Genomic DNA, 20,595 nt, shown 5'->3' on the forward strand with positions numbered 1-20,595 from the left:
TTTTGCTTATTCTAGATTATGCTTTCCATACAGCATCCTCATTGGATAAATGCTATACAATTTCATTCATTGGCAAAATTCATTCCCATGAAATTTGCTTTTTCTTGAAAGAGCTCTACTGATAAAAGATTCAACATTTTCTCATCATTAAATATTCAAAACTAATGAAATGGTTTCGGTGATCAAATATTTTTGAAAGTCTATATAAACAAATCACTGTCAGATTCACAATCTCGCGCAATAACAAAAAAATTTCATTTATCACGTGAAGTTTCGTTCAACTCTCGCGCATCTTGTTGACCTATTGATTTTGTTTATTTTTCAGCTGAAAGGGTTTTACTGGAAATATTGTCAATATGCCTCATAGATCTGTAGTTATGTTTTCTTAGCACCAAACAGCGACATACCTCAAGTCAAAATGTGAATACTGACAGCTGATGTTTGTCTAAAATAAATCGCTTAATTGAAATTTGAAAAACCTCGTGTTTAGTAAAGGGAATTAGGAGTTAAATTCCCATTGGTTAGACTATACAAAAAACCTATTATTACGGAGCCAAACTGCCCTTCGATATTTTTGTAAAAATGGTTGTATAAGGGTAATTGATTTAGTGACAAAGAAATCTGGAGAACCAGGGATACTTTCGGTTTACATTAACAGGGCTTCATCTTTCAAGATATAGTGCGTTTAACTTTAACTGCCCTTCAATATCTTTGAAAAAATGGCTGTAGAAGGGTAATTGATTTAGTGACAAGGAAAAATAGTTTGATAGTTTAGACAAATATGATAGACAAATCACAAAAGAAAGTACTTCCCGTTCCGTTCTATAGCACAGGGTCCCCGATAATGGAAACTATTTCTATAACGGTAACACAACTCGCTCAAAGAAGATTCACAGCATGCTCGTAAGTTGACACAGTTATAAAAAGTAATGTAATAAACAATGGTTTATAGGCATAGAAGGTAAAAACTAAAAAACCAATGTGCAAATAAAAGTGTGAAATCCAAAATGGAAAAATGAGAAAAAGGGAGATAAGGAGTAGTCACTACCACCTGGTTACAGCCTCAAACCCAGATGGGGGGGGGGTGGTTGTTTGTGCCCCTTGTATGTTTTTGCAATTACTTGTAAGTGGGCAGAAAATAATAAAAAAGCAACTCATCAGCCAGAAACCCATGAGGGACATTTCGGGGCTTTAATTGCGTTTCACATATGCCTTGCCACTTTTACAATAGAAGAAAACTTGTCTCCAAATTGATGTGATTACTGATCATTGAGCTGCATCGTGATTGGCCTTCCAAAGTTTTGGCGGGAAATCGTGACGCACGGATTAAATGCCCTATTGTTTGCTCAATACAGGACATACATACCAATGAAAACTACTGTTAACTGGTCTGTCATAAAGTGTTCGATGTCATAAATGACTGAGCCGTGAACGCTTTGGTATAGAACAAGATGCTTCAGGATGTGGCGTAGGCACTAAATTCCACCAAAGGTGTACATGGTCACCCTTTCTTTGCGCTATGAGGTGAGGGGTCATACACACGCATTAGCGCAATTAAAGGATAAGCACAGAAAACTCTGATGATTAGGGCATATAGCAATTTTGGTGGAAAATTTCTTTAAATTCCACGACGTTGAAAGGAAATCTGACAAATTTGCCAAAATAAACGGATGAGCTTGAGTCGAAGATGGTGCCATGTGCACCAAACGATCCCCCACCAACGTCGCTGTAAATTGATAAAATTGCTACAAAATTCAAAAATTAACTTTTTAAGCAGGTTATCAAATGTTCAAACATCTTGTAATCTATTTGTTAACCATAGTTGTCAAATCACAGAGATCTGCTGTGAGATTCACGGATTTCAAATTCGTCTCATGCTCTCGCGCCACGGATGTTGTTAGAAATCTCACGGATCTAGCAACATTCAGCCAATTTTCAAACAATCATTAAGATTTTCTAAATTTTCTCCATTTTGAAACACAATTTTTTTTAAATTGGGCCTTCCTTTGAGTGAGGGAAGCTCGCTTACAATAAGATTTAAATACTTATTTTCAAAGCCTAAAATCTCTCAAATCAAGGCAATATGAGAAGCCTATGTAAAACAATTTCCAGGGAGGCATTTTTCCGTCAAGTCGATACCAGATACCCTTAGTTGGCATCTATATAATTCATATCATCCGTGCCCCAATCTAGGCCAATATTAAAAACTTATTTGGTGCTTTTCAACCTCGATGTATTTCGTGTTTCAAGTCGTCTAAGTGAACAAAACACAAAAAGTTGTAAGGATCAAAAGACCAACTTCTTACCATGCAATGATCGCTTTCTGCTTTACAAAGCAAAACTTCCTTTTCTCAGGTCAAAGAAGCATGTGCAACCGCCACAAGAGGAAAGTTCACGATGAAACTCAACTAGGTTAGAAAACGCCCCCGGTTTTCTAGAGAAAGTTCTGCACCATGCGACCTCTGACGTCAGTGCAAGCTCTGCCATCCTTGCTAGCTCTGCCACGCTACAGACGTATGACCGTATGACCGTATGACACGCACCGAGCCAACATGATTACGAACAACTGTGCAAAAACTTTCTTCTTTGCAATTTTGTTAACTGGATTTACTGCAGCTACTACCATTTATCGCAGTCAAGGTGGGTTTTACTACATACAGTTCACAGATTCTTGTCCTTTCTTGCTTGCAGCAACGAACATAACAGGAATCCTAACTAAGCACGTTTCTTTGTAGTTTGATGACATTGATCGTTGAAGGGCCACTCCGGCCTAAAATTTTTATTTCATAACACAATGTATTCAGACCTCCTAAAAACGAATCTGCTATTGTTTTTTCATATCTCTTACCGTTTTGTAGTTATAAGCGTTTGTAAATTGGTCATTGGGTTGAATTGTTTTTCAACCGTGTTATCGTCAGCTATCCCGAACAGGAGATGTCTCCCGTTCAGGAGAAATGTTCTCCTGTTCGGGAGAATTCAAATCGTTGGCAGCTCACATTTTTTCTCCCAATCGGGAGAATTTTTACTGTGTAATGTATGCATGTAGAATATTCTTAAATAGTGTGAATCACAAACAAAGTTACAAAAACTTGCTTTCATTTTTCAGTTTAATAAAGTTTCAGACAATAAACTGTCTGTGAGTTTATGCATTAGTTTTAGTAAAAAAAATATAATATACGCGTAGTTGTTTGTAAAATGAAAATGGTTTAGCCAAAGCTCTGTCTTGTTAGTCATTCTAATTTTCGGAGCTGTCATGGTTTGCGTGACCCCAAAAATATGTCCAAGGTAAAGTAAAACATTAAATTGCCAGAATATAGACTTCACCTGATACTTTTCTTTCCTAGAATAATACCTATGACAATAGAGTATGACGTCATTAAAACTTCAAATGCAAATCCTGAATGATTTTCAACGGTGACCTACCACTTTTTTCATGGATATATATGTATTTGAGGGTGTAGATTTCAAAAATGATGTTTAAAATTCCTGTCAGACGTTCTTTAGTGCATTTTTGTGCAAAAAAGTGATATTTTCTCCCAATCAGGAGAAAAATTAAGAGGATGATTTCTTCTCCCAATCGGGAGACATTTTATTGAGACTTCTCCCGATCGGGAGACAAATACTTATATCCCTAGCTGGACTTATTGGAAATAAACAAGGAGAATCGAGGACATTGGAGTATACAAACTTTCAAGATGAGACTAAACAACCAACATTAGTCATAGTTAAAAACTTATTTCAAAAATTATAAACTTGTTCATAAACAAAGAAAGAAACGTATTTGAGGTGATATTAATATTCGAACTTTTCCAATATACTTTTGTAAAGATATTTTTAGTATTTAATCTTTAAGCTTAGGCAGGGGCCTTGCCAGCTCCCTGCTTGAAGCTGTCGTGATTTTAACCTGCTATATTAATGGATAATGAATGCATGTTTGTATTATTGAATTGTATAAACGAACACAATCAGGCCAATGAACTTGCTAGCAAATTCATTCAGGTCCACTTGAAAAATGTTCTTACAAAAGTATCATGAAGCAATAATCTATTGCAAAATTGCTAGAAAATACTTATTACTGAAAAATTCAATATGTTGTTACTAGTTTGAAAGAATTAGTGGATTTGCAAACTACAAATACATAGATAGCAACCAAATTATCTATTAAATTATGGTAATTTTAAAAATAATCTTCTTTGTAAACATTTTAATACAAAAACAGTTGTCTTTTTTAACAATTTGTTGAGGTCTTTGTGGTAGCACTTGCAGGGGGAAATTGGGGCAAGTTATTACTTCTCCAAGGCCAGATTACAACCTTCTCCAACCTTTATCAAGAATTGCCCGGTTCTTTCTGCTGATCCATAAAAGAGTTTGTTATCTTTTGTTTGCCTAAAATAATAATTTTGACAGGGATAAATACTAACATACCAGTGAAATTTACTGTAGAGTCATATATCATAACATGCAATTATAAAGAAATCATTACTTTGCACACTCAGGGACATTCAGAGTATGGATATTTAAAAGGGTCAGAAAGAAATTGAGAAAGGCAACCTCTGTTACTATAGCAAATATCATCTTAGGTTAATATTCATTTGAAGTGACACAAAGCTAAATTCAAATGATATAGACCATGCTTCTATGAATCAATGCTAGAATAACAAAAGGTGTATTTACAAATATAAACAATTCTGTTATTATGACACATCTGTTTCAAAAGCAAAGGAATGTGTAAATCCCACGTTTTAACTTTTGGGTTGTAGAAGACTTTTGCCCAGTGAAATTGGATATTGATTTGGCTAAATTTTGAAATTGTGCAATTAAGATAGATTAAAACAATAATACAATGAAATAGCCAGAACTCCAACACTGAAGGGGAAACATAGTAGAATATGAAGACAAAGTGTTCAGGAGACCACCCCTGAAAAAGTTTACACCTCTGGACCTTGGGCAAGGGTCTAGTGCACAGGTCATTGGCAGTGGTTTAGTGCTAGGGGGCTCAGGCCCTTTTGTTGATTTACAAATTTCTACTTTTTGTACTTTTCATAGTACCACACCTCTGACCATTGGGTGGGCAGTTCACGAGCCTTGCTGTTAGAAATCTTTTGTTTAGAGGGAAAAAAATTCTCAAAAGCCCAGCAAACTGTATGCATTTAAGAATAGGGGATTCGAATCACACCTCCCTAACCCCCTGCAAACCTCTACACCCTTTAGTGTCTCCAAATATTCAAAATGGTAAAACACTAACAGGAAAGATTCCATCTTTTGAATGAACAATTTGCTATCTTCTTTCCAATTTCGTAAGCTTGGGGTTCTACTTCTACTGGGATCAAGCTCAAGTCATCAATTATTTGTCAGCTTCTTGGAAATTCCTGAGATGACCAGAAAATAACAAATGCCTCCTGACAGTGACAGAAACCTTTTGGACGTTGAATCCATCCACTTTTCAGCGCTGGAAAGACGAGGATTTGCATTCAAGTAGAAGCATCCATGTTTGATTTGTGAAATAACTTGTCAATGTTGTCTGGAAACCTTCGCCTAACATCAATGTGTTCCTCGCGCATTACCAAAAATTACAGTCTGGTGAATATTTTAGGCTCTTCTCTTGATGTAACATGAGAAAGAAGTAATCATACACTGCAAAATATGTCGGATACGATTTCAGGATGTCTCGCTCCCTTTTCTATTTCTAAGATCATTCAACATCTTTTTGAATGGTTTAAAGAAACGCCCATCTTTCTTAAAACAGACGGCATCCAATTGGCCTTGACGGTGAGCTTTTCAAGGGAAGTATCAGATAAAATTGCAGAGGCAGGACAATTTTTCGAGGGCTGGAAGGGGAGATGGGATGTCCTGCCAAAAGGAGAGCGACAAACTGAATGGAGACACAACTGTTAGCTTGTAGGGGCCGTGGCAAATTGGGGATTTTCTCAACGGAGAAGGTTGTCGTCCGGTTTCTTACACAGAGGTATGCTGGAATAAAGAGCATTTGTTACCCGGAACCAGAACTGGGTTCCTGATACTGCGCAGCCGGTACGCCTTTTCTTGGTGGCATAGGAATCCCATGATTCTCTGTGCCACCAAGAAGGATTGTCCTAATCACCCTCCCTCCTCAAATATAAAACTGTTGCCTAAACCCCTTATCGATTTAGGTACTAGATAATCTATAGAATTTACAACAGAAAATTGCCCAACATGCTCAGTACAGTACCATTTCTCACTTTTAGCTCCAAAGAGCAAGTGTGGTGCAAATGGCACCGTCTAAAGTTGATATTTTCTTATTTGATTTTGAAGGAGAAATGATAGAACAAGAAATCCAACATTGATTCGAGGATAACGGGAGATTCAAATTTACAGGGTCAACGTAAAGTAGCAAATTGCAAAAATTGCATTGTGTTTCAACAATTTTGTCCAGGATTTCAGTTATTGTGCTTAACTAAAGCGATTAAAGAAATGAGGCTAGATCCGTTTAGTGACAAAACCGTTTAGTTTTTAGAATTGTATTATGATAGCATTGTTTCCATTTTCAGAGGTTATCATCGACGATGCTGATCATTCTCTTAGTAATATCGAGGACACCCACTTCCCGGAAGATAGAAGGCCAGCAAGCGGTTGCTTTTGCAAAAACAACGCCTGCAGCTGCTGTCAGCACATCTTTATCCCTTTCATCTTGCACACTACAGGTAAACACATTTAATTTTAATTCCATTGTATATTCTCTTGATATGACACAGTTAAATACTTTTTCAAAATGTTTTGAGTTTTTCGTCGCTGTTTAATATTGAGAGTTTGTGATATCATATAGTAAAAACCCGCGTATAAGAACCTACTTTTTTCAGAGTTTGGCAAATAATGACAGTTCAATATAACATACATTGTGCTCTTTGAGTTTTTATTTTAATAATTCAATATTCCGTCACCTTCTTTGTTTTTGGTAAAAAAGTATTAAATGGTGAAGCCCCACATATAAGAACCTGTTGGAAATTGTTTGGCTAAACAGATTCTTATATTTTGGAGTATCAAAATAGCAAATTTCTGCCAGAATGTTCTTAAAACCCTAGGTTCTTACACGCGGGTTTTTACTGTATTGCATATCACTTAGGGAATAAGTTGTGAAAAAACACAATCCAGGGAAACGAGGCTTGTCTTGAGCTCCAGTTGTTAATTTCGGATCATCAATGACTGAAATTTTACTATCATTCGCATATTCTTTTATTGACTTTTCTCTCTATTGATTCTAGTGTGTGTCAACGTCAGTTACAGCTTAGCAGATTTGGTAAAAACGTTTTGCTTAATCTTTTTTTTGTCTCACAAAATATTTATAGGACTTAGTAATCAGTTATTCAAGCTTTCAACTTTCTTTTGTAGTTGGTACATGTTTATCCTGTTACTAATTTTTCAATTATGTACTCAATGGAGGGGCCCTTAAGTATGGAGGGAAACCCTCATTAAATATTTGGAACAAAATTGTTACTTTAACCAATTACCATCGGACTTTTGTGGAGGAAAATTGTCTACCATTCATGGGCAAAGCGTTATTTTTCAAAAAAAACTGTGTGATGGTCCGGATCTTAACTAGGGAGAGAGCAAATGGTGCGGGAACCCTGAGGGAGGGAGGCTAGTTCACTCGGTAAAATTCAACAAAGCATGTGTCCAGTTAGAAAATCAAATAGCGGTACCTAGCCTGACAATCAAAGTAGTACCTGGCAGAAAAAGAGAAGTACATTAATATTCGCGACATATTTAAGACCTTTTTCGTTATAACAAAAATGAATGTGTGCTGTCGGTGAAAATTATAGGTAGCTGAGGCAAATGCGAGTTCACGTTGTTGGGTTAAAAGCTATAGATGCCAATCAAAAAACCCAAATTGATATTTTAACAGAAAAGAGTGAAGGCTCTGTAAAATAGATTGATACAAAGCTCTGAATTTCAACTTTGAAAGAAAATACAATAGTTTCAATTGTTTTTAGCTCAATTAAAGATTTTTCAATCTAAACGAAGGATGTCCAGTGTCAAAACTGTGCAATTGCAGAAAGTTGTTCCACTTCGAAATTTTCCGCGTAGTGGAGATTGGGAGCTCGCAGGAGCGAAGTATTTGCGGAAGTTACACCCAGGGGCGGAATTAGCGGGGGGTGTAGGGGTGCGACACCCCCCAATAATTTTGTGTCCTTCGGTAAATTTTGTTCCATTCGGTAAAAATCATATTCTGGTAGTCAGTGGTAACAAAGTAACGCCAAGATTTCATTTTGCTTATCTTCTTATCGATGTTTATCTTTTTTATCAGTAGCGTAGCGGGGAGGGGGGGGGGGGGTGTTTATATTTCAGACAATATTTTTAAAGACTGCAAGCAAATGACTGTATCAACTATTCTGAAACGTATTTTAGGCTTATTTAATGGGTGTGCTTGGAGAAGCTTTCTGTTAACCTTTTTGCTTAATCTAGCAGAAAAAGGCTAAATAATTATGAGTTCTTCGGTAAAAAACCAGTAACATCAAGAGATTAAACCACTAAATCACTAAATATAATAAGTAAGGTAACTCACGACCTTGAGATTATCTTTGCGAGCTTTAAAGCGGATGCTTGAACGATCTTGGACTTGAGTCTGAACCTTGGGCGCGGCAAGTGTTTCTGGACTTCTACTTCGACAAAAACGTCAAATCTCTTTCACCATAAAAGTTGCTCTCGTAGCGGCTGGCCCCTCAAGACTGACTCCACTCTAAAGCTGGCACGCTAGATATGACTGTATAATCGGATTAAGCTAATGCTCAATTAGTGTCCTAAAGTGACGATAAACATGAAATTAACCAATGGACATTAAGAAAAGGATCGAAGATCCACAGAACTGTTAAAAATTACCAAAAAAGGAGCAAAGCAAGCATCAAGCGAACACATGAAAATGAAATGATTAATACGTGATCAAGTCAAAGGTCACTTCCAGCGTAACGGCGCCTTCATTGCGTAACATTTCTGCTCGCTTCGCTCGCAGGGAACTCTCCTTTGAACCCCTACAAAATGTTCAACAATTTCCCCTCGTTTTTCACGTTCTTTAAACATTCCCGATAAAATAGAAACTAAAATGCTAAAGTGCTTAAATCGTTAAAAAAACTTGATTCTGAAATGCTTGCCGTGTATTTTGGACCAAGGAGAACAAACTTAGTTTGAAAAATTTGAATACTTTTTATTATTTTTAGATATATGATCACAACTTTGGAAAATCAGTTCCTTAGCTTTTTTCCTTTACCAACAAATTTATTATTATGTAGTTTTTTTTCTACAGGGCCTGAAACTCCTCATCATCATTGATGGGAAAATTATCCTCTCGCAGGAAGTTTCAGGTTTGTTTATAATGATACTTTCATATTTTTAAGCTTAGTTGTTTCAAGAGATAAGAGAGAAATTATCTATTTTCTTTATCCTGAGATGTTCCTGTAAAACATCTGAATTGATAATATCAAATGCTACTGATGTGCTATATATAAGAAGAACAAAAGCCAATGTTCTGAAGGCCTAAGCAAAATATACACATGTAAGGTATGTGGTAGTTGGACAATTACTTTCTGGTGCTTTCCTAAACGTAAGCACGATCATTAAAGTGCTATAAAGAGGTGATGACTAAGTTTTAGGGTCTTTTCTAACATGAAAAACAACGTGCAAATACTCCGATCCCGGGTGTTAGTCCTTGTTTTAAATGAAGGCTTCCTAGCTGAATTCCCTTTGAAAAGATTATGCTAAATGCCCTGCTCACAGAAAGTATTATGACAACGATTTATTTGTTGATATATGCTTGTGAGATGTGGCAAGGTTTTTTATCAGACATGCAGTTGCTGAGAGAACTGGGGGCTGGCCCTATACTGCATCTTGGTACTTCGTATTTTTTTTGGAATGTTTAAGTAAATATTTCCGTTTGTCTCTCCATCCAAAAAATCAAACTCTTATTGCAGCCGAAGGGTTCTAACGGCAACTTTAGACGGGGAACTTTGTAGAAAATATTAGCAAACTGCCTAATCTCAAATTTAAGTTCACAATTCAACTAAATCAACTACAGAGATTTCAAATCCAAGATGGGCCAAATAATTATCACCGGGAGTTACATGATTTTGATGTCGTCATCAAAAGTTCATAAAGGTTCTTTATTGACCGGCCAAGAACTTGATATAAACTTTTGTTGCATTTTTCTGTTCAATTTATTATGCAAATTTCAAATCCAAGATTAAATGGAAAAAATACTTTAAACGGAAGTCAAATTTTTTGATGACGTCATCAACCTAGGGAATTTCACTTCGAACCGCCTGAATCGTTTTCTCGCAGCTATAATTGTTAAACAAGTTAAATATTTGAATAGTACATGTTCGGTGCTTTTGAAGAACGTATAGAATTACTATTTTACTTACTTCTAAACGCTTTTCATGAGGTCATCACCATTTTATACCGTCATCATACATACAAGTGTTTAACTAGTGAAAGATAACAAGTCAAAAGTAATTTTTGTTGGATAAGAAATGATTTGGATTCCATTCATCGTCATCACTGTCTTCTGGCTGAAGCTCCTAAAGAAAATATTAACTCATCTGCGTCTGCCTCAAACTTATCATCGTTATTTCCCATGACTATTCTCTTGAAGGCTGGAAGATAACCTGGGAGATAGACAAATATGCCAGGACATACTTGTTTAATTGCAACCATGAATAGGCTGACACGCGCCTGATACTCCATGTTTGCATCATCGATAAAAAACGTTGTAGTTTTTGATAAAAAACTTGTCTTGATGGTTGCACGCTTATTGCGTTTTTTGGCTCATCTTGGATTTGAAATCTCCGTAGTTGATTTAGTTGGAACGTGGAACGAAATTTGAGTTTAAGAGTAGGTTGTTTGCTAGTTTTTCTACAAAATTTATTGTCTATTAATCCTTTGCAGCGGGCATTGCCTTTTGAATTGTTTAAACCATAAACTTTATACTGCTCCACGGCCGTGAGTTTTCAGAAAAGACATATCGATACTTTTTTTATCAAGATACTATAAATTTTCCAGCCTCAATGGTCTTAACAGATTTACATAGTGAGCCTGAATACATTCATGAAGTACTCTTTTTTTATATCTGATATTTTTCCAGCGTAACATCGCCCGCTCTTAAAATAAAACCACGCTTTTTGAAAAAGAGAGATATGTCAGGTCTGAAATTCCCTGTTATGAACATAGCAAACAGGCAACTGCGGAAAATGAGAGACAAATTAAAAAAGTTTATTGAATTAATAAAAACTCTCTATAATCAGCCATGAGGTCTTCTGATCTAATTCATGTCAGTGCGAGGTTAATAAAACATAACAGAACATAATATATAAACGAGGCTATATACTAGTACGTATGCAACACAAATGTGCGAGCTGAAGCTGAGCAATGTAATGTTCTTATAATGTTCTTAAACATTGGATGATTCTTAGCCTGAAAATCCTTATAAACAATATACTTATTAAAAAGACTATAGCTGATGTAAATCCGATTGTGTAACTTTGTCTTTTAGTGAAGAATCCTCCGCCCATTTGCGTAGAAGTCCCTGTTCTCAGAAGGCTTGCGTCGTTTTGCATCGATTTTTACAATATCACATGGCATGGTCACGTTGGTGGATGTTTGAAACTCGAGATCAAACTTCTGTATATAATCGAACAGACCTATTACATCGGTTGTTTTCATTTCAACAATCTTGATGCCGAATCCAAGGCTGGCGTGTCAGCTATCTTGCGCGATCTTCACAGATTGCAGCAAAATCGAGAAAATCTGGCAACCCAGATTTAGATTGAATCAGAAGATTTGCATAGCATATATCGAGTCGTTCCTTGTGAGAACTCGTTAGTTTTAGATCCTCTGTAGCTTTTTCTATCTTGATATCTAGATACAATATTTCATAAATATTCTTTGTTTTCTTGTATTTTCTCTGTCTGCACCAGAAAAAATGTATTTCCAATAAAAAGAGGGCCTATTTTTCTTTTTCTCATATTAGAAACTCTCTGTATTTTTTCAATTCAAAGAACTGTTTGTAGTATACACTGGGTGTGTTCGGTAAACAGAAGCCAAAACCTACCCAATGCACACAAGCAATGTACTCATTGCAGGGACATAACTTTTTCATTTCTTCATAAAAAACATTGAACACAATGTTATGAAGCAAGCGATATGTTGCAGTTAAAGTTTTACAGAAGTCTGTTTTTTTATATATATATATATATGTCAAGAACCATAAGGGATTGTTGTTAAAGTCAAATTTAGTGAACTCTGCTTTTTAACTTGCCTATATATAAGTTTAAGAAAAAGAATGGTTCTAACATGCTCGGTGAAAAGCAAAGTTCACTAAATTTGATTTCAACAAAAAATCCTGCCTATGTTTGAATATTCTCAGTGAAAAGAGTTACACAATTTTGGCAAAGGCACAGAATAGGGTACATTTTACTCAACCCAGAATCAGAGAAAGGGGTCCAGGTTTTTACTTTCAAGAAAAGACACGATATACATTGGACCAACTGACTGTGCTCACCGGGGACTTGATCGGACCTTCACTAATGAATTTGTTGCTGAAGATATACTAAGGAAATTTTCTCGCGAAACTGGCAGTCTCCTTCGCTGTTCATGTTATTCATCACAGGAGCTTGCGCTTCTTGCATCAAGACCAAGTAAAAATTTAATGAATTTTCAGTGAATGGTCCTCTAACAACGTCCAGAGTTATGATAATTTACTTAGTTTCTAAAGGCAGAATATCTTGCATTGAAAAATACACGCAACATATTTTTCGAAAAGGGGCACTTGTTTATACTTTTTGCAAACAGGGGGGCCTTTGCCCCCGTGGCCCCCCCTGGCTCCGGCGGCCCTGGTCTGGTAAGAACTAAACATTCAGACCTGTGATCAGAGACGTTGTATATGTGGGCAAGAAACCAAGTGCCTGTAACATCTTTCCATCGGACATCTGACTCTTTGTCTTTTGTCAGCCAAAGCACAAATCATGCTCCTACTATTTTTGATAATTTTCTTATCATAAAGAGTGAGGGAAGGACTTTAACATTTTTACGTTCTGCATAATTTTGGCATAAAAACAAATATTTTGCTGATTTTCAACAAACAAATATTGTCTTTTTCCAACCTTAATTAGCCGCGCCCAAATTGGACATGCCCTTTTGTTGAAATTGCTGTAAGGTGATGCCATGCTAAGAATGGGTAACTTTCATAGATTTTTTGCTTAACAATTTATCCCTAAAGCTCTTTGCATGAAACCTTGAAAAACAAGCCTGAAACTCGGAGTTGCACGAAGCATGCACAGTCTGTTCTGCATCGATCTCATTTTGACAATCCGGTAAACAGTATTTTTTGTTATCGTCAGTATGCTGTTATACAATTCTAATGAACAGTACTTGTTATTCTACGTTTTTCCGACAAAATAAAATCTTGGCTGGGGGTCGGCACGTTAAACGTTTGTCAATTTCCCAGCTATAGCTCAAATTTTCTTAATCCCCCCCCCCCCTATTAGCCCATAATTTATGCCTCAATTTCAGACCCACTGATGTTCAGACCCCCTTGCAGTGGAGCCACCAGACAGCGCGCAAGGGCAATCATCTTTTTTAAGTCATAACGAGGTTCCATGTTGTCTATTCTGGAACCGTTAATTATTTACGTCTGTAACCAAGGAAGGCTGATATTTGATGTATTCTGGTACACATCCTGTTTACAGAGATTTACATGGTACATCGCGCGTCAATTCAAATTGCTTCGAAAAGAGACGGTAAAATTTTCAATTTTGAAGATTCTTTTATTTTGGGTTGCAAAGTTGTAGGTAAATGAAGCTTTTTGCGTTTTTTTGGTGTGTTGGTTTAGGCCGTTCTGTTACCAAACCACCTCCCTAAGTTGCCTCTGATATAATCGATATTGATAGCACTGTATGTTTTAAATTACTTTTATTTGGAACTCAAAACAGAAGCTATTCGTTTTGCTACCAGGTATGGTCGCCTAGCTTTACATTAACTAATTTTGTCCTGTTTTGAATATTAGTATTGTTTTGTTCTTTATGATAAGTTGCTTGGTTTCTTGTAAGTAACATGTAAGTAACTAAGTAACTGAAGACTATTCTCTATTCTATTCAGTATCAAATGTTTTTCTTTGCTTGTTATTCAATGCAGATGAATTTTAGATTATGAAGCTGAACTGAACTGAACTGAACTGAACTTCCAACAAACAAATGTATAATACATATCAGTGTTCAAGGAGTTATTTATTTGGCAAAAAGTTTTTAAAAATTGTCATTAAGGCAAAATCAAGAAAGACTTTGAGTGGTAAATATTGATTGTTAAAGCAATATGGTAAATGAATAAATTTATTTGATAAGTTAATTTATCTTTGAATTTCATTATGATATCTCACCTTGGACAATTAAAAATAGCCAATTCATGATTGAAAATATTCAGCTGGCACTTGTTACAATTAATAAAAGGGTAAATCCATATCAAATCATCCAGAATTTCGGAAGGTTGACACTCTTACCTCACAAATTTTCACCAGAAATAGATATCATAAACAGTAGAAAATCCTGAAAATTTGAGCATCTAACTCCAAACGGTTCTTGAGTTGTGCATTTTTTTAGATTTAATGTAAATCGTGTTTCGCGACAAAAATCAGCCATTTTGAATTTACTTTCTTTTAAATATTTTCAGTTTAAGAAATGCTCTAACTCTACAAATTCACCCAGAGACGTTTTATTGGGTGAGGAATCCAAAAAAGCATCAAAAATACCCAATGGTCAACCTTTTTTGAGTTATTCGCAAATCCTTAAGTTTTACACCATATCACAAATAACTGTGGCAGTGTAGATATTTGGATTTTTTCTTTTGGAGATGATTAAACATACACTAAACTTCATTTTTTCCAAATATCGAGTTAAGTTCTCTTTTTTTGCTTGCATAGTGAAGGAACAAAGACAAGTTATTTTTCCGGGTCTCTCATATTAGCTATATCAGGTACCATTTGTACAGTAAAAGAAGTCACGGAAAGAACAAAAGGTAAAAGAGTAATTACCATGGCTTAAACTTTAAAGGACCTTATATGTAATGAAGTAACATTGGTTTCATGTCAGGCTGGTAAAATATGGTAAAAAGTAAAATCTACAAAAAATTAATGCCTTGCACACATATTCTTCAGTGACATATAAACAAGGTCCCAGTATTACTTATGACATACCACCCTAAGTGGAATCTTTCCTATAGGCCAGTTTGAAGAGTATTGCAAATACATGCATGAGGGGTCATTCCATGTCAAATCATCCAGGGCCTGTGGCCATCATTTTATTCAGCATAATTTTGGATGGCAGTAACTTTGAAACTAGGTGCGAGGATGGTTCAGTGGTTAGAGTCGCTGACTACACACCTAAGGGTCTGTGGTTCGAGTCCCTGGTATGACCAAACTTCCACCCAGAGTGAGGAGAGTTGCCAGCTCTCTGTAATTCCAGGCATTCCAGGTAAGTGTAGTGCTGCATGCAAAAATTTGAACCTGGATGACGATTTCACTATAGCCCTACTAGGAAAAGTTTGTTTTGCACACCATTTGAATGTATTAAAGCAAGTGTGCACAGGAGCATGCCAACTGACAACAGTGTTTTAATTTAGAAAATATTTCCATGGATACAACAAGCCAGCATATTTTCTCCGATGAAATGATAGCAAATATAAAAAGTGCTTTTGTCATTGAGATGGTCCTCTCCTCAAATGATGTTTTTGGTATGTTTGTATAGAATATATAGTTTCATAAAAATATATATTGGGATTGTATCATTTCATTAAAATTTTGTGAATGATATGAAGCTTTTTCTGTGGAATACTGTCAGGTTATTCTGCACCAGCCCTAGGAGTATTTAAGGTTGAATGCTTTGCTCATAATGCATGTGTTTTTTTGCATGTCCTAAGGTGTATCATTTTTTGGCCTCTCCTTGTGGTTAACTTATTTAAATCTTGCATTTTCAGATAAAATTTCCCATTAATTTTCATATATATTGAAGTTAAACTTTATAGGTCTGGTTTGTTTAAATGGATTCTGCATAATGAAGAATTCTAGCTTGTCCTCCAAAGTGCAAAACTTTTTTTAAAGAAGGAAATATCACCTCTAAGATGACAAAATAAGATTATTGTTTTATAGCACGACCCATGGATATATCATAAATTTTTAGAAAGAATGGAGTTCCTTTTGTATTAATGCACCACTGTGCAGAAATTTTTATACAAATAATTGAGAAATCATAGTTTTGGACACAGTTATTGATTGGAAGATAATTTTAATTGACAAATGCTTAATTTTAGTAGACTGTTTCTTGGGTTTGACTGAAATACAAAATATTGGAATTATGAAAAAAGATCTTCCTTATATGCCTATTTTGACAAATTAAAAGATGCTTGCTTTCTTTCATAAAGAATTCTCTTATGTTTTTGCTGAAAACACACAAATCTTTTGGTATAATGTTCTAAAAGGTAATTTGAGTGTCTAAAATTGAAAAAAAACATTTGATAGAATTCAGAGTTTTCGTTGAGATCTGTAACATAAAGGGCAATCGGTTTTACTTCAATTGTAAATGAAATATTACCAATGAAACAATTGGTTTATACCATGTGCAATATGGATATACACAAATTCTTTTGTATATATTTTCATACGTTTTACTTATGTATATATTTCTGAAAAATAAAGTGTTTTCAAGCTACCTGGGTTATCAATTTTTTCAAAAAAAAGCTCGCTTATTCTCTGATCCTGGAAAAAATTAAACAAGATGTTTTGAAAGGTCATTGCACATTTTTATGTGTTTTTATTCCTAACTTGATCTTACTATCAAACTACTTTTGTGACCCACAGTTGTTTCTTTGATTTTTATTTGTATAAAAGAATAAATTTATAAGTTGCTTGAAGTAAAAGCAAAGTTTAATCAGTAGTAATGCAGGCAAGAAAGTTTTTCCTTTTTATCATGATCTTCTTGCCCAACTCAGATTAAAAATACATCAAGCTTCTTATGGGCAATGCAGTGTTTAAAGGTAATGTGTCCATATTAAAGAATTGCGTATACCCAACTTGTCAAGTAACATCAAAATAACGGCTTGCGATTGGTCAGTATTCTTGCGATTCAAAACTGCTCACATGAAAAGCTGATCTCGCGGCAGGATAGATAAGCAGAATGACCGTAATGGTATGGGGGATGACATGAAAAATCACATGTTTCTAAAAACCCTGTAGAGTTTCTTGCATTAGCTACACACATTACCTTTAAGGAATATCCCAGTTTTCAAATCTGCCATTTCTAATCTTAATAAGCCTTAGACCCTAAACAATTTAAAAATAGTGTGAAAAGTAGAAGCAAATGTTTTTGTCTGAAATTCCACTTAGCATAAATTTTTGATGATGACCAAATATGGTAGGTGGAAAATTATATCCAGGTACAGATTAAGGGTGTCTGCATTACTGCAGATATTTGACAAAGATTTTCAATAATATTTCTATTTAAATAACAAAATTATTTTTGATCACTAAGTTTTTGAATGGGTAGTTCAGTTGTCTCATGATAAAAGTAAGAATTTGAATTGCCCTTTTCAATGGGCCTGAGCTAGCAAGCTTTTGACTTATGTAATGTGCAAATTTGCCCTCAAAACCTTGCATCTGCATTGCCAGCCAGGAGATATGGTAAGATTTTGAAATGCATAAATAATTAGTAGTGATTCGAGGCAATCTTGAATCCACAATGTGTCCGGGACTATGTAGGTCTTCTTCTTTCCTCTAATTGTTGATATCTCAAATTTTCATCAAAGTATTCCTAAAACCCAGAGGAAAATGCTGTGCCTCATTTCCCTAGATATTTGATAAGGAAGCATGATCACAGTTTCAAACCTCATTTCTGTCATGTTTGCTCTAAATAATCTATTTTACTTGGTGATAATTTGCCTGTTGAAAGGAAAGCACCTTTTTATTTTAATTCGATAACATGTCGTTATACAAGAGGTACCTGTCCTTGTTTATTTATCTCATAACAGCTGTATTGAGTTTGAACAACAAAACATCAATTATTTATAATCATATCTTATAGCTATTTGGTTTTATTTATCACGCACAGGCAATACATCACTTGGGTCATCGACCAACACCTTGCATTCATATATAGCTGTTGTTATGTCGATTAGACCAGATATAGCATCATTGCTAATGAAATTTAGTTATCTGATGAAAGTGTGCATTCATGTTTGTCTTTTCATCTGACGGTTGATTTAATCTGTTTACTTTATGTTGCAGCTGGTCAGTATTGATATATGATAATACCTCATTACTGCCTGCGATCATTGCAAAGTAAACATGTTTCAACGAGGGTAAGTGTGTTTTTATAATTATTTTATACCATACATTCTTCTACACATAGGGTAGTGCCTTATCTTCTTGGATCTTAAAAATTCTGACTCTAGAATCAATGACCATGCTTTCTGAAGAAATTGTGACAAGGAATCGTTAAACTTTTGCTGTTCCACTGTTTCGCATGATATAGAGTGGACATGTGTCGCTACTAACTTCCTATCTGTCCAGTTTTATGATTTCATCTACACTTGATCATCTTTATTCTGTTTTTATTTTTACCCATTAATTTACTTTGCATTAGCAATTGAGTAGTCTGCCGTCTAACGCGTTTCTTTGTTAAGTTTCCAAGTTTGAACTTTCTTACTACTTTGTTTGTTTTTGGTGTTCTTTTAAGTCATTCATTTGACATGCCAATGAACAAAACTACCTGTTACCTTTTGGGTAAAATCTGTGTAAATCTACCGAAAAAACAAATACATTTGTTTACGAAAGTGACAAAGTGAATTTCGCTGATTAGGGTATTCATTACCACGAAATGATACTTCATGAATGGACAAAATGTCAATAAACCATTTGCGAATTTTGTGTGCCATATAACGCATCCTCAAATTTTTATATATATCGCACAAGACCGCCAAAGTTATAAGCAATCTAAGCAATGGGTATAGGCAATGGGTATTTATATTAAGAATGCTGAACTAAATGTTCATTGAATGCAGCGGTGGCTTTAGGGACTGCTGGGCTCTTGCCGCAAACATTTGCTGGGCCCTTGCTCAGCTCTTCCATTTTTTTCTTTGGTGCTGGAGCCCCTGCTGGCTACCATACGCGCGGTTCCTCGGCTGGGACCTTGCCCCATTTTTTTAATTTCTTGAAGTTTCTACTGGTTGTAAATTTATTTTGCCGTTATTCTTTAACCGTAATGCAACTTTATAGAAACATTTTTTTGCATTTTGTCTGTTTGTAGACTTAGATCTGAGAGTAATGCATCAACCATCACGGCTAAATTAAAGCGTTTTGACAGGTAACTTCAATACATAAACATAAAATAAAATTCTAACAAATCCTAATTTTTCTGCATATATTTTCCCAATGAAATTGGAAAAACAATAAAATCTAATCAATTTAATTGCTATTTAGTTCTAAAATTTAGTGAATTTTTAGAAAGACATCTTTTTGCATTAGCATTTAAAGTTTTTTATCACATAAATAATTCACATAAAGAATTTGTTTGAATGGAATTTCCGCATGTGCTGTATAAGAATGGTTGTCATAAACTTAACTTTTTTCTAATAAAATTGGTTTCATATACATTCATTAAAGAGTGAATTATACTAACACGTTTATTTAGAAATCTTGACAGCTAAAAATTTGTGTCATAACAAAAAGATCTTTAAATGCATAATTGATAACCGGATTTAAAGACACACTGCCGGGCTCTTAATTGGTCTACCAAATAATAAAGCCTCTCGTTTGCTCAATTTTGCTACACATGGAAAGCCAACTCATAACTACCAACAAGCACAGCGATAGTGCACTTCGGGCTATTTTGAATAAAACTTCTGAAGATTCATATTTGATTTTTTTTAGATTTCAAAGACGTTAGTTAAAATCTAAATTTGGTTCATTTAATGGATCCTTAATTTTTATAAATCAACACAAGCTCTAGTTATGAATGCTTGATGTCCTGTAAATTGATAACGGAAACGAGAAATCAGTGTTGATGCCTCTGGTCTCTATAGAATCTAAATAATACAGTGAGATGTTTGAATTGCTAATTGAAAAAAAGTTAATAAAAGTCTTCTTATTCAACGTTATATCTAATCAAAAGATTTTGAAAGCATTTGAAGGAATGAACCTTTTCCATTCTCGCTAACTGTGGGGTCGGCATGAGCAAGTGGATGGTCTTTGGATATCATTCTAGACTCACTTTTTTGGAGTAATGAATTGTGAAATTTAAATAATTATGCCGTAGTTATTTCGGTGATACTGACGATGGCTTCAAAATTTCTTTTTTGCTTTTTTGTGTGTAGAAAATCAAAGCAACTGCAAGTGAAATCAGAGCAGCTTCAAAAAGAGAACGATGAGATGGAACAGCGGATCGTTGCTTTGCGGCAAATGATGCAAAAGGAAAGAGAGGATCGAGAGTAAGTTGAAAATGATTTATGCTGATCTGAGACACCTATACAAATCGTCACCCATAAACAATCTGGTGGTTCCTGCTAGGTTTATCTTTTTAAGAAATTCTAATG

General features: G+C 35.2%; 2 protein-coding genes across 3 annotated transcripts in view; both read left to right on the forward strand.

Annotated features, from left to right (window-relative positions):
* The first annotated feature begins 2,479 nt into the window (after positions 1-2,479).
* Positions 2,480-11,901, forward strand: LOC135684852 (uncharacterized). Its single transcript, XM_065200537.1, has 5 exons — positions 2,480-2,640; positions 6,528-6,680; positions 7,239-7,273; positions 9,275-9,332; positions 11,516-11,901. The coding sequence occupies exons 1-5, from the start codon at positions 2,553-2,555 to the stop codon at positions 11,785-11,787; spliced, it is 606 nt and encodes a 201-aa protein (XP_065056609.1). The 5' UTR covers positions 2,480-2,552; the 3' UTR covers positions 11,788-11,901.
* A 1,703-nt stretch (positions 11,902-13,604) lies between these two features.
* The window catches only part of LOC135684850 (uncharacterized), a 29,573-nt gene continuing 22,582 nt past the window's right edge, over positions 13,605-20,595 (forward strand). The window contains exons 1-4 of one of the 2 annotated variants that reach the window (XM_089114812.1): positions 13,605-13,760; positions 18,290-18,363; positions 19,311-19,367; positions 20,377-20,490. In XM_089114812.1, coding sequence (XP_088970938.1) covers positions 18,350-18,363; positions 19,311-19,367; positions 20,377-20,490 — 185 coding nt within the window. In that variant the 5' untranslated portion in view covers positions 13,605-13,760; positions 18,290-18,349. The remainder of the gene's footprint in view (positions 13,761-18,289; positions 18,364-19,310; positions 19,368-20,376; positions 20,491-20,595) is intronic. The other variant, XM_089114813.1, reaches the window with a different exon arrangement.

The sequence above is a fragment of the Rhopilema esculentum genome, chromosome 21 (genome assembly GCF_057945365.1).
Source record: "Rhopilema esculentum isolate cy_ngs chromosome 21, ASM5794536v1, whole genome shotgun sequence".
NCBI lineage: Eukaryota > Metazoa > Cnidaria > Scyphozoa > Rhizostomeae > Rhizostomatidae > Rhopilema > Rhopilema esculentum.

Excerpts from the sequence above, each read along its gene's own strand:
- LOC135684852 (XM_065200537.1), top strand. The coding sequence starts at position 2,553 with ATGATTACGAACAACTGTGCAAAAACTTTCTTCTTTGCAATTTTGTTA. Across the intron at positions 6,681-7,238 it reads TTTCATCTTGCACACTACAG|TGTGTGTCAACGTCAGTTAC; the intron begins GTAAACACATTT and ends TATTGATTCTAG. Across the intron at positions 7,274-9,274 it reads GTTACAGCTTAGCAGATTTG|GGCCTGAAACTCCTCATCAT; the intron begins GTAAAAACGTTT and ends TTTTTTCTACAG.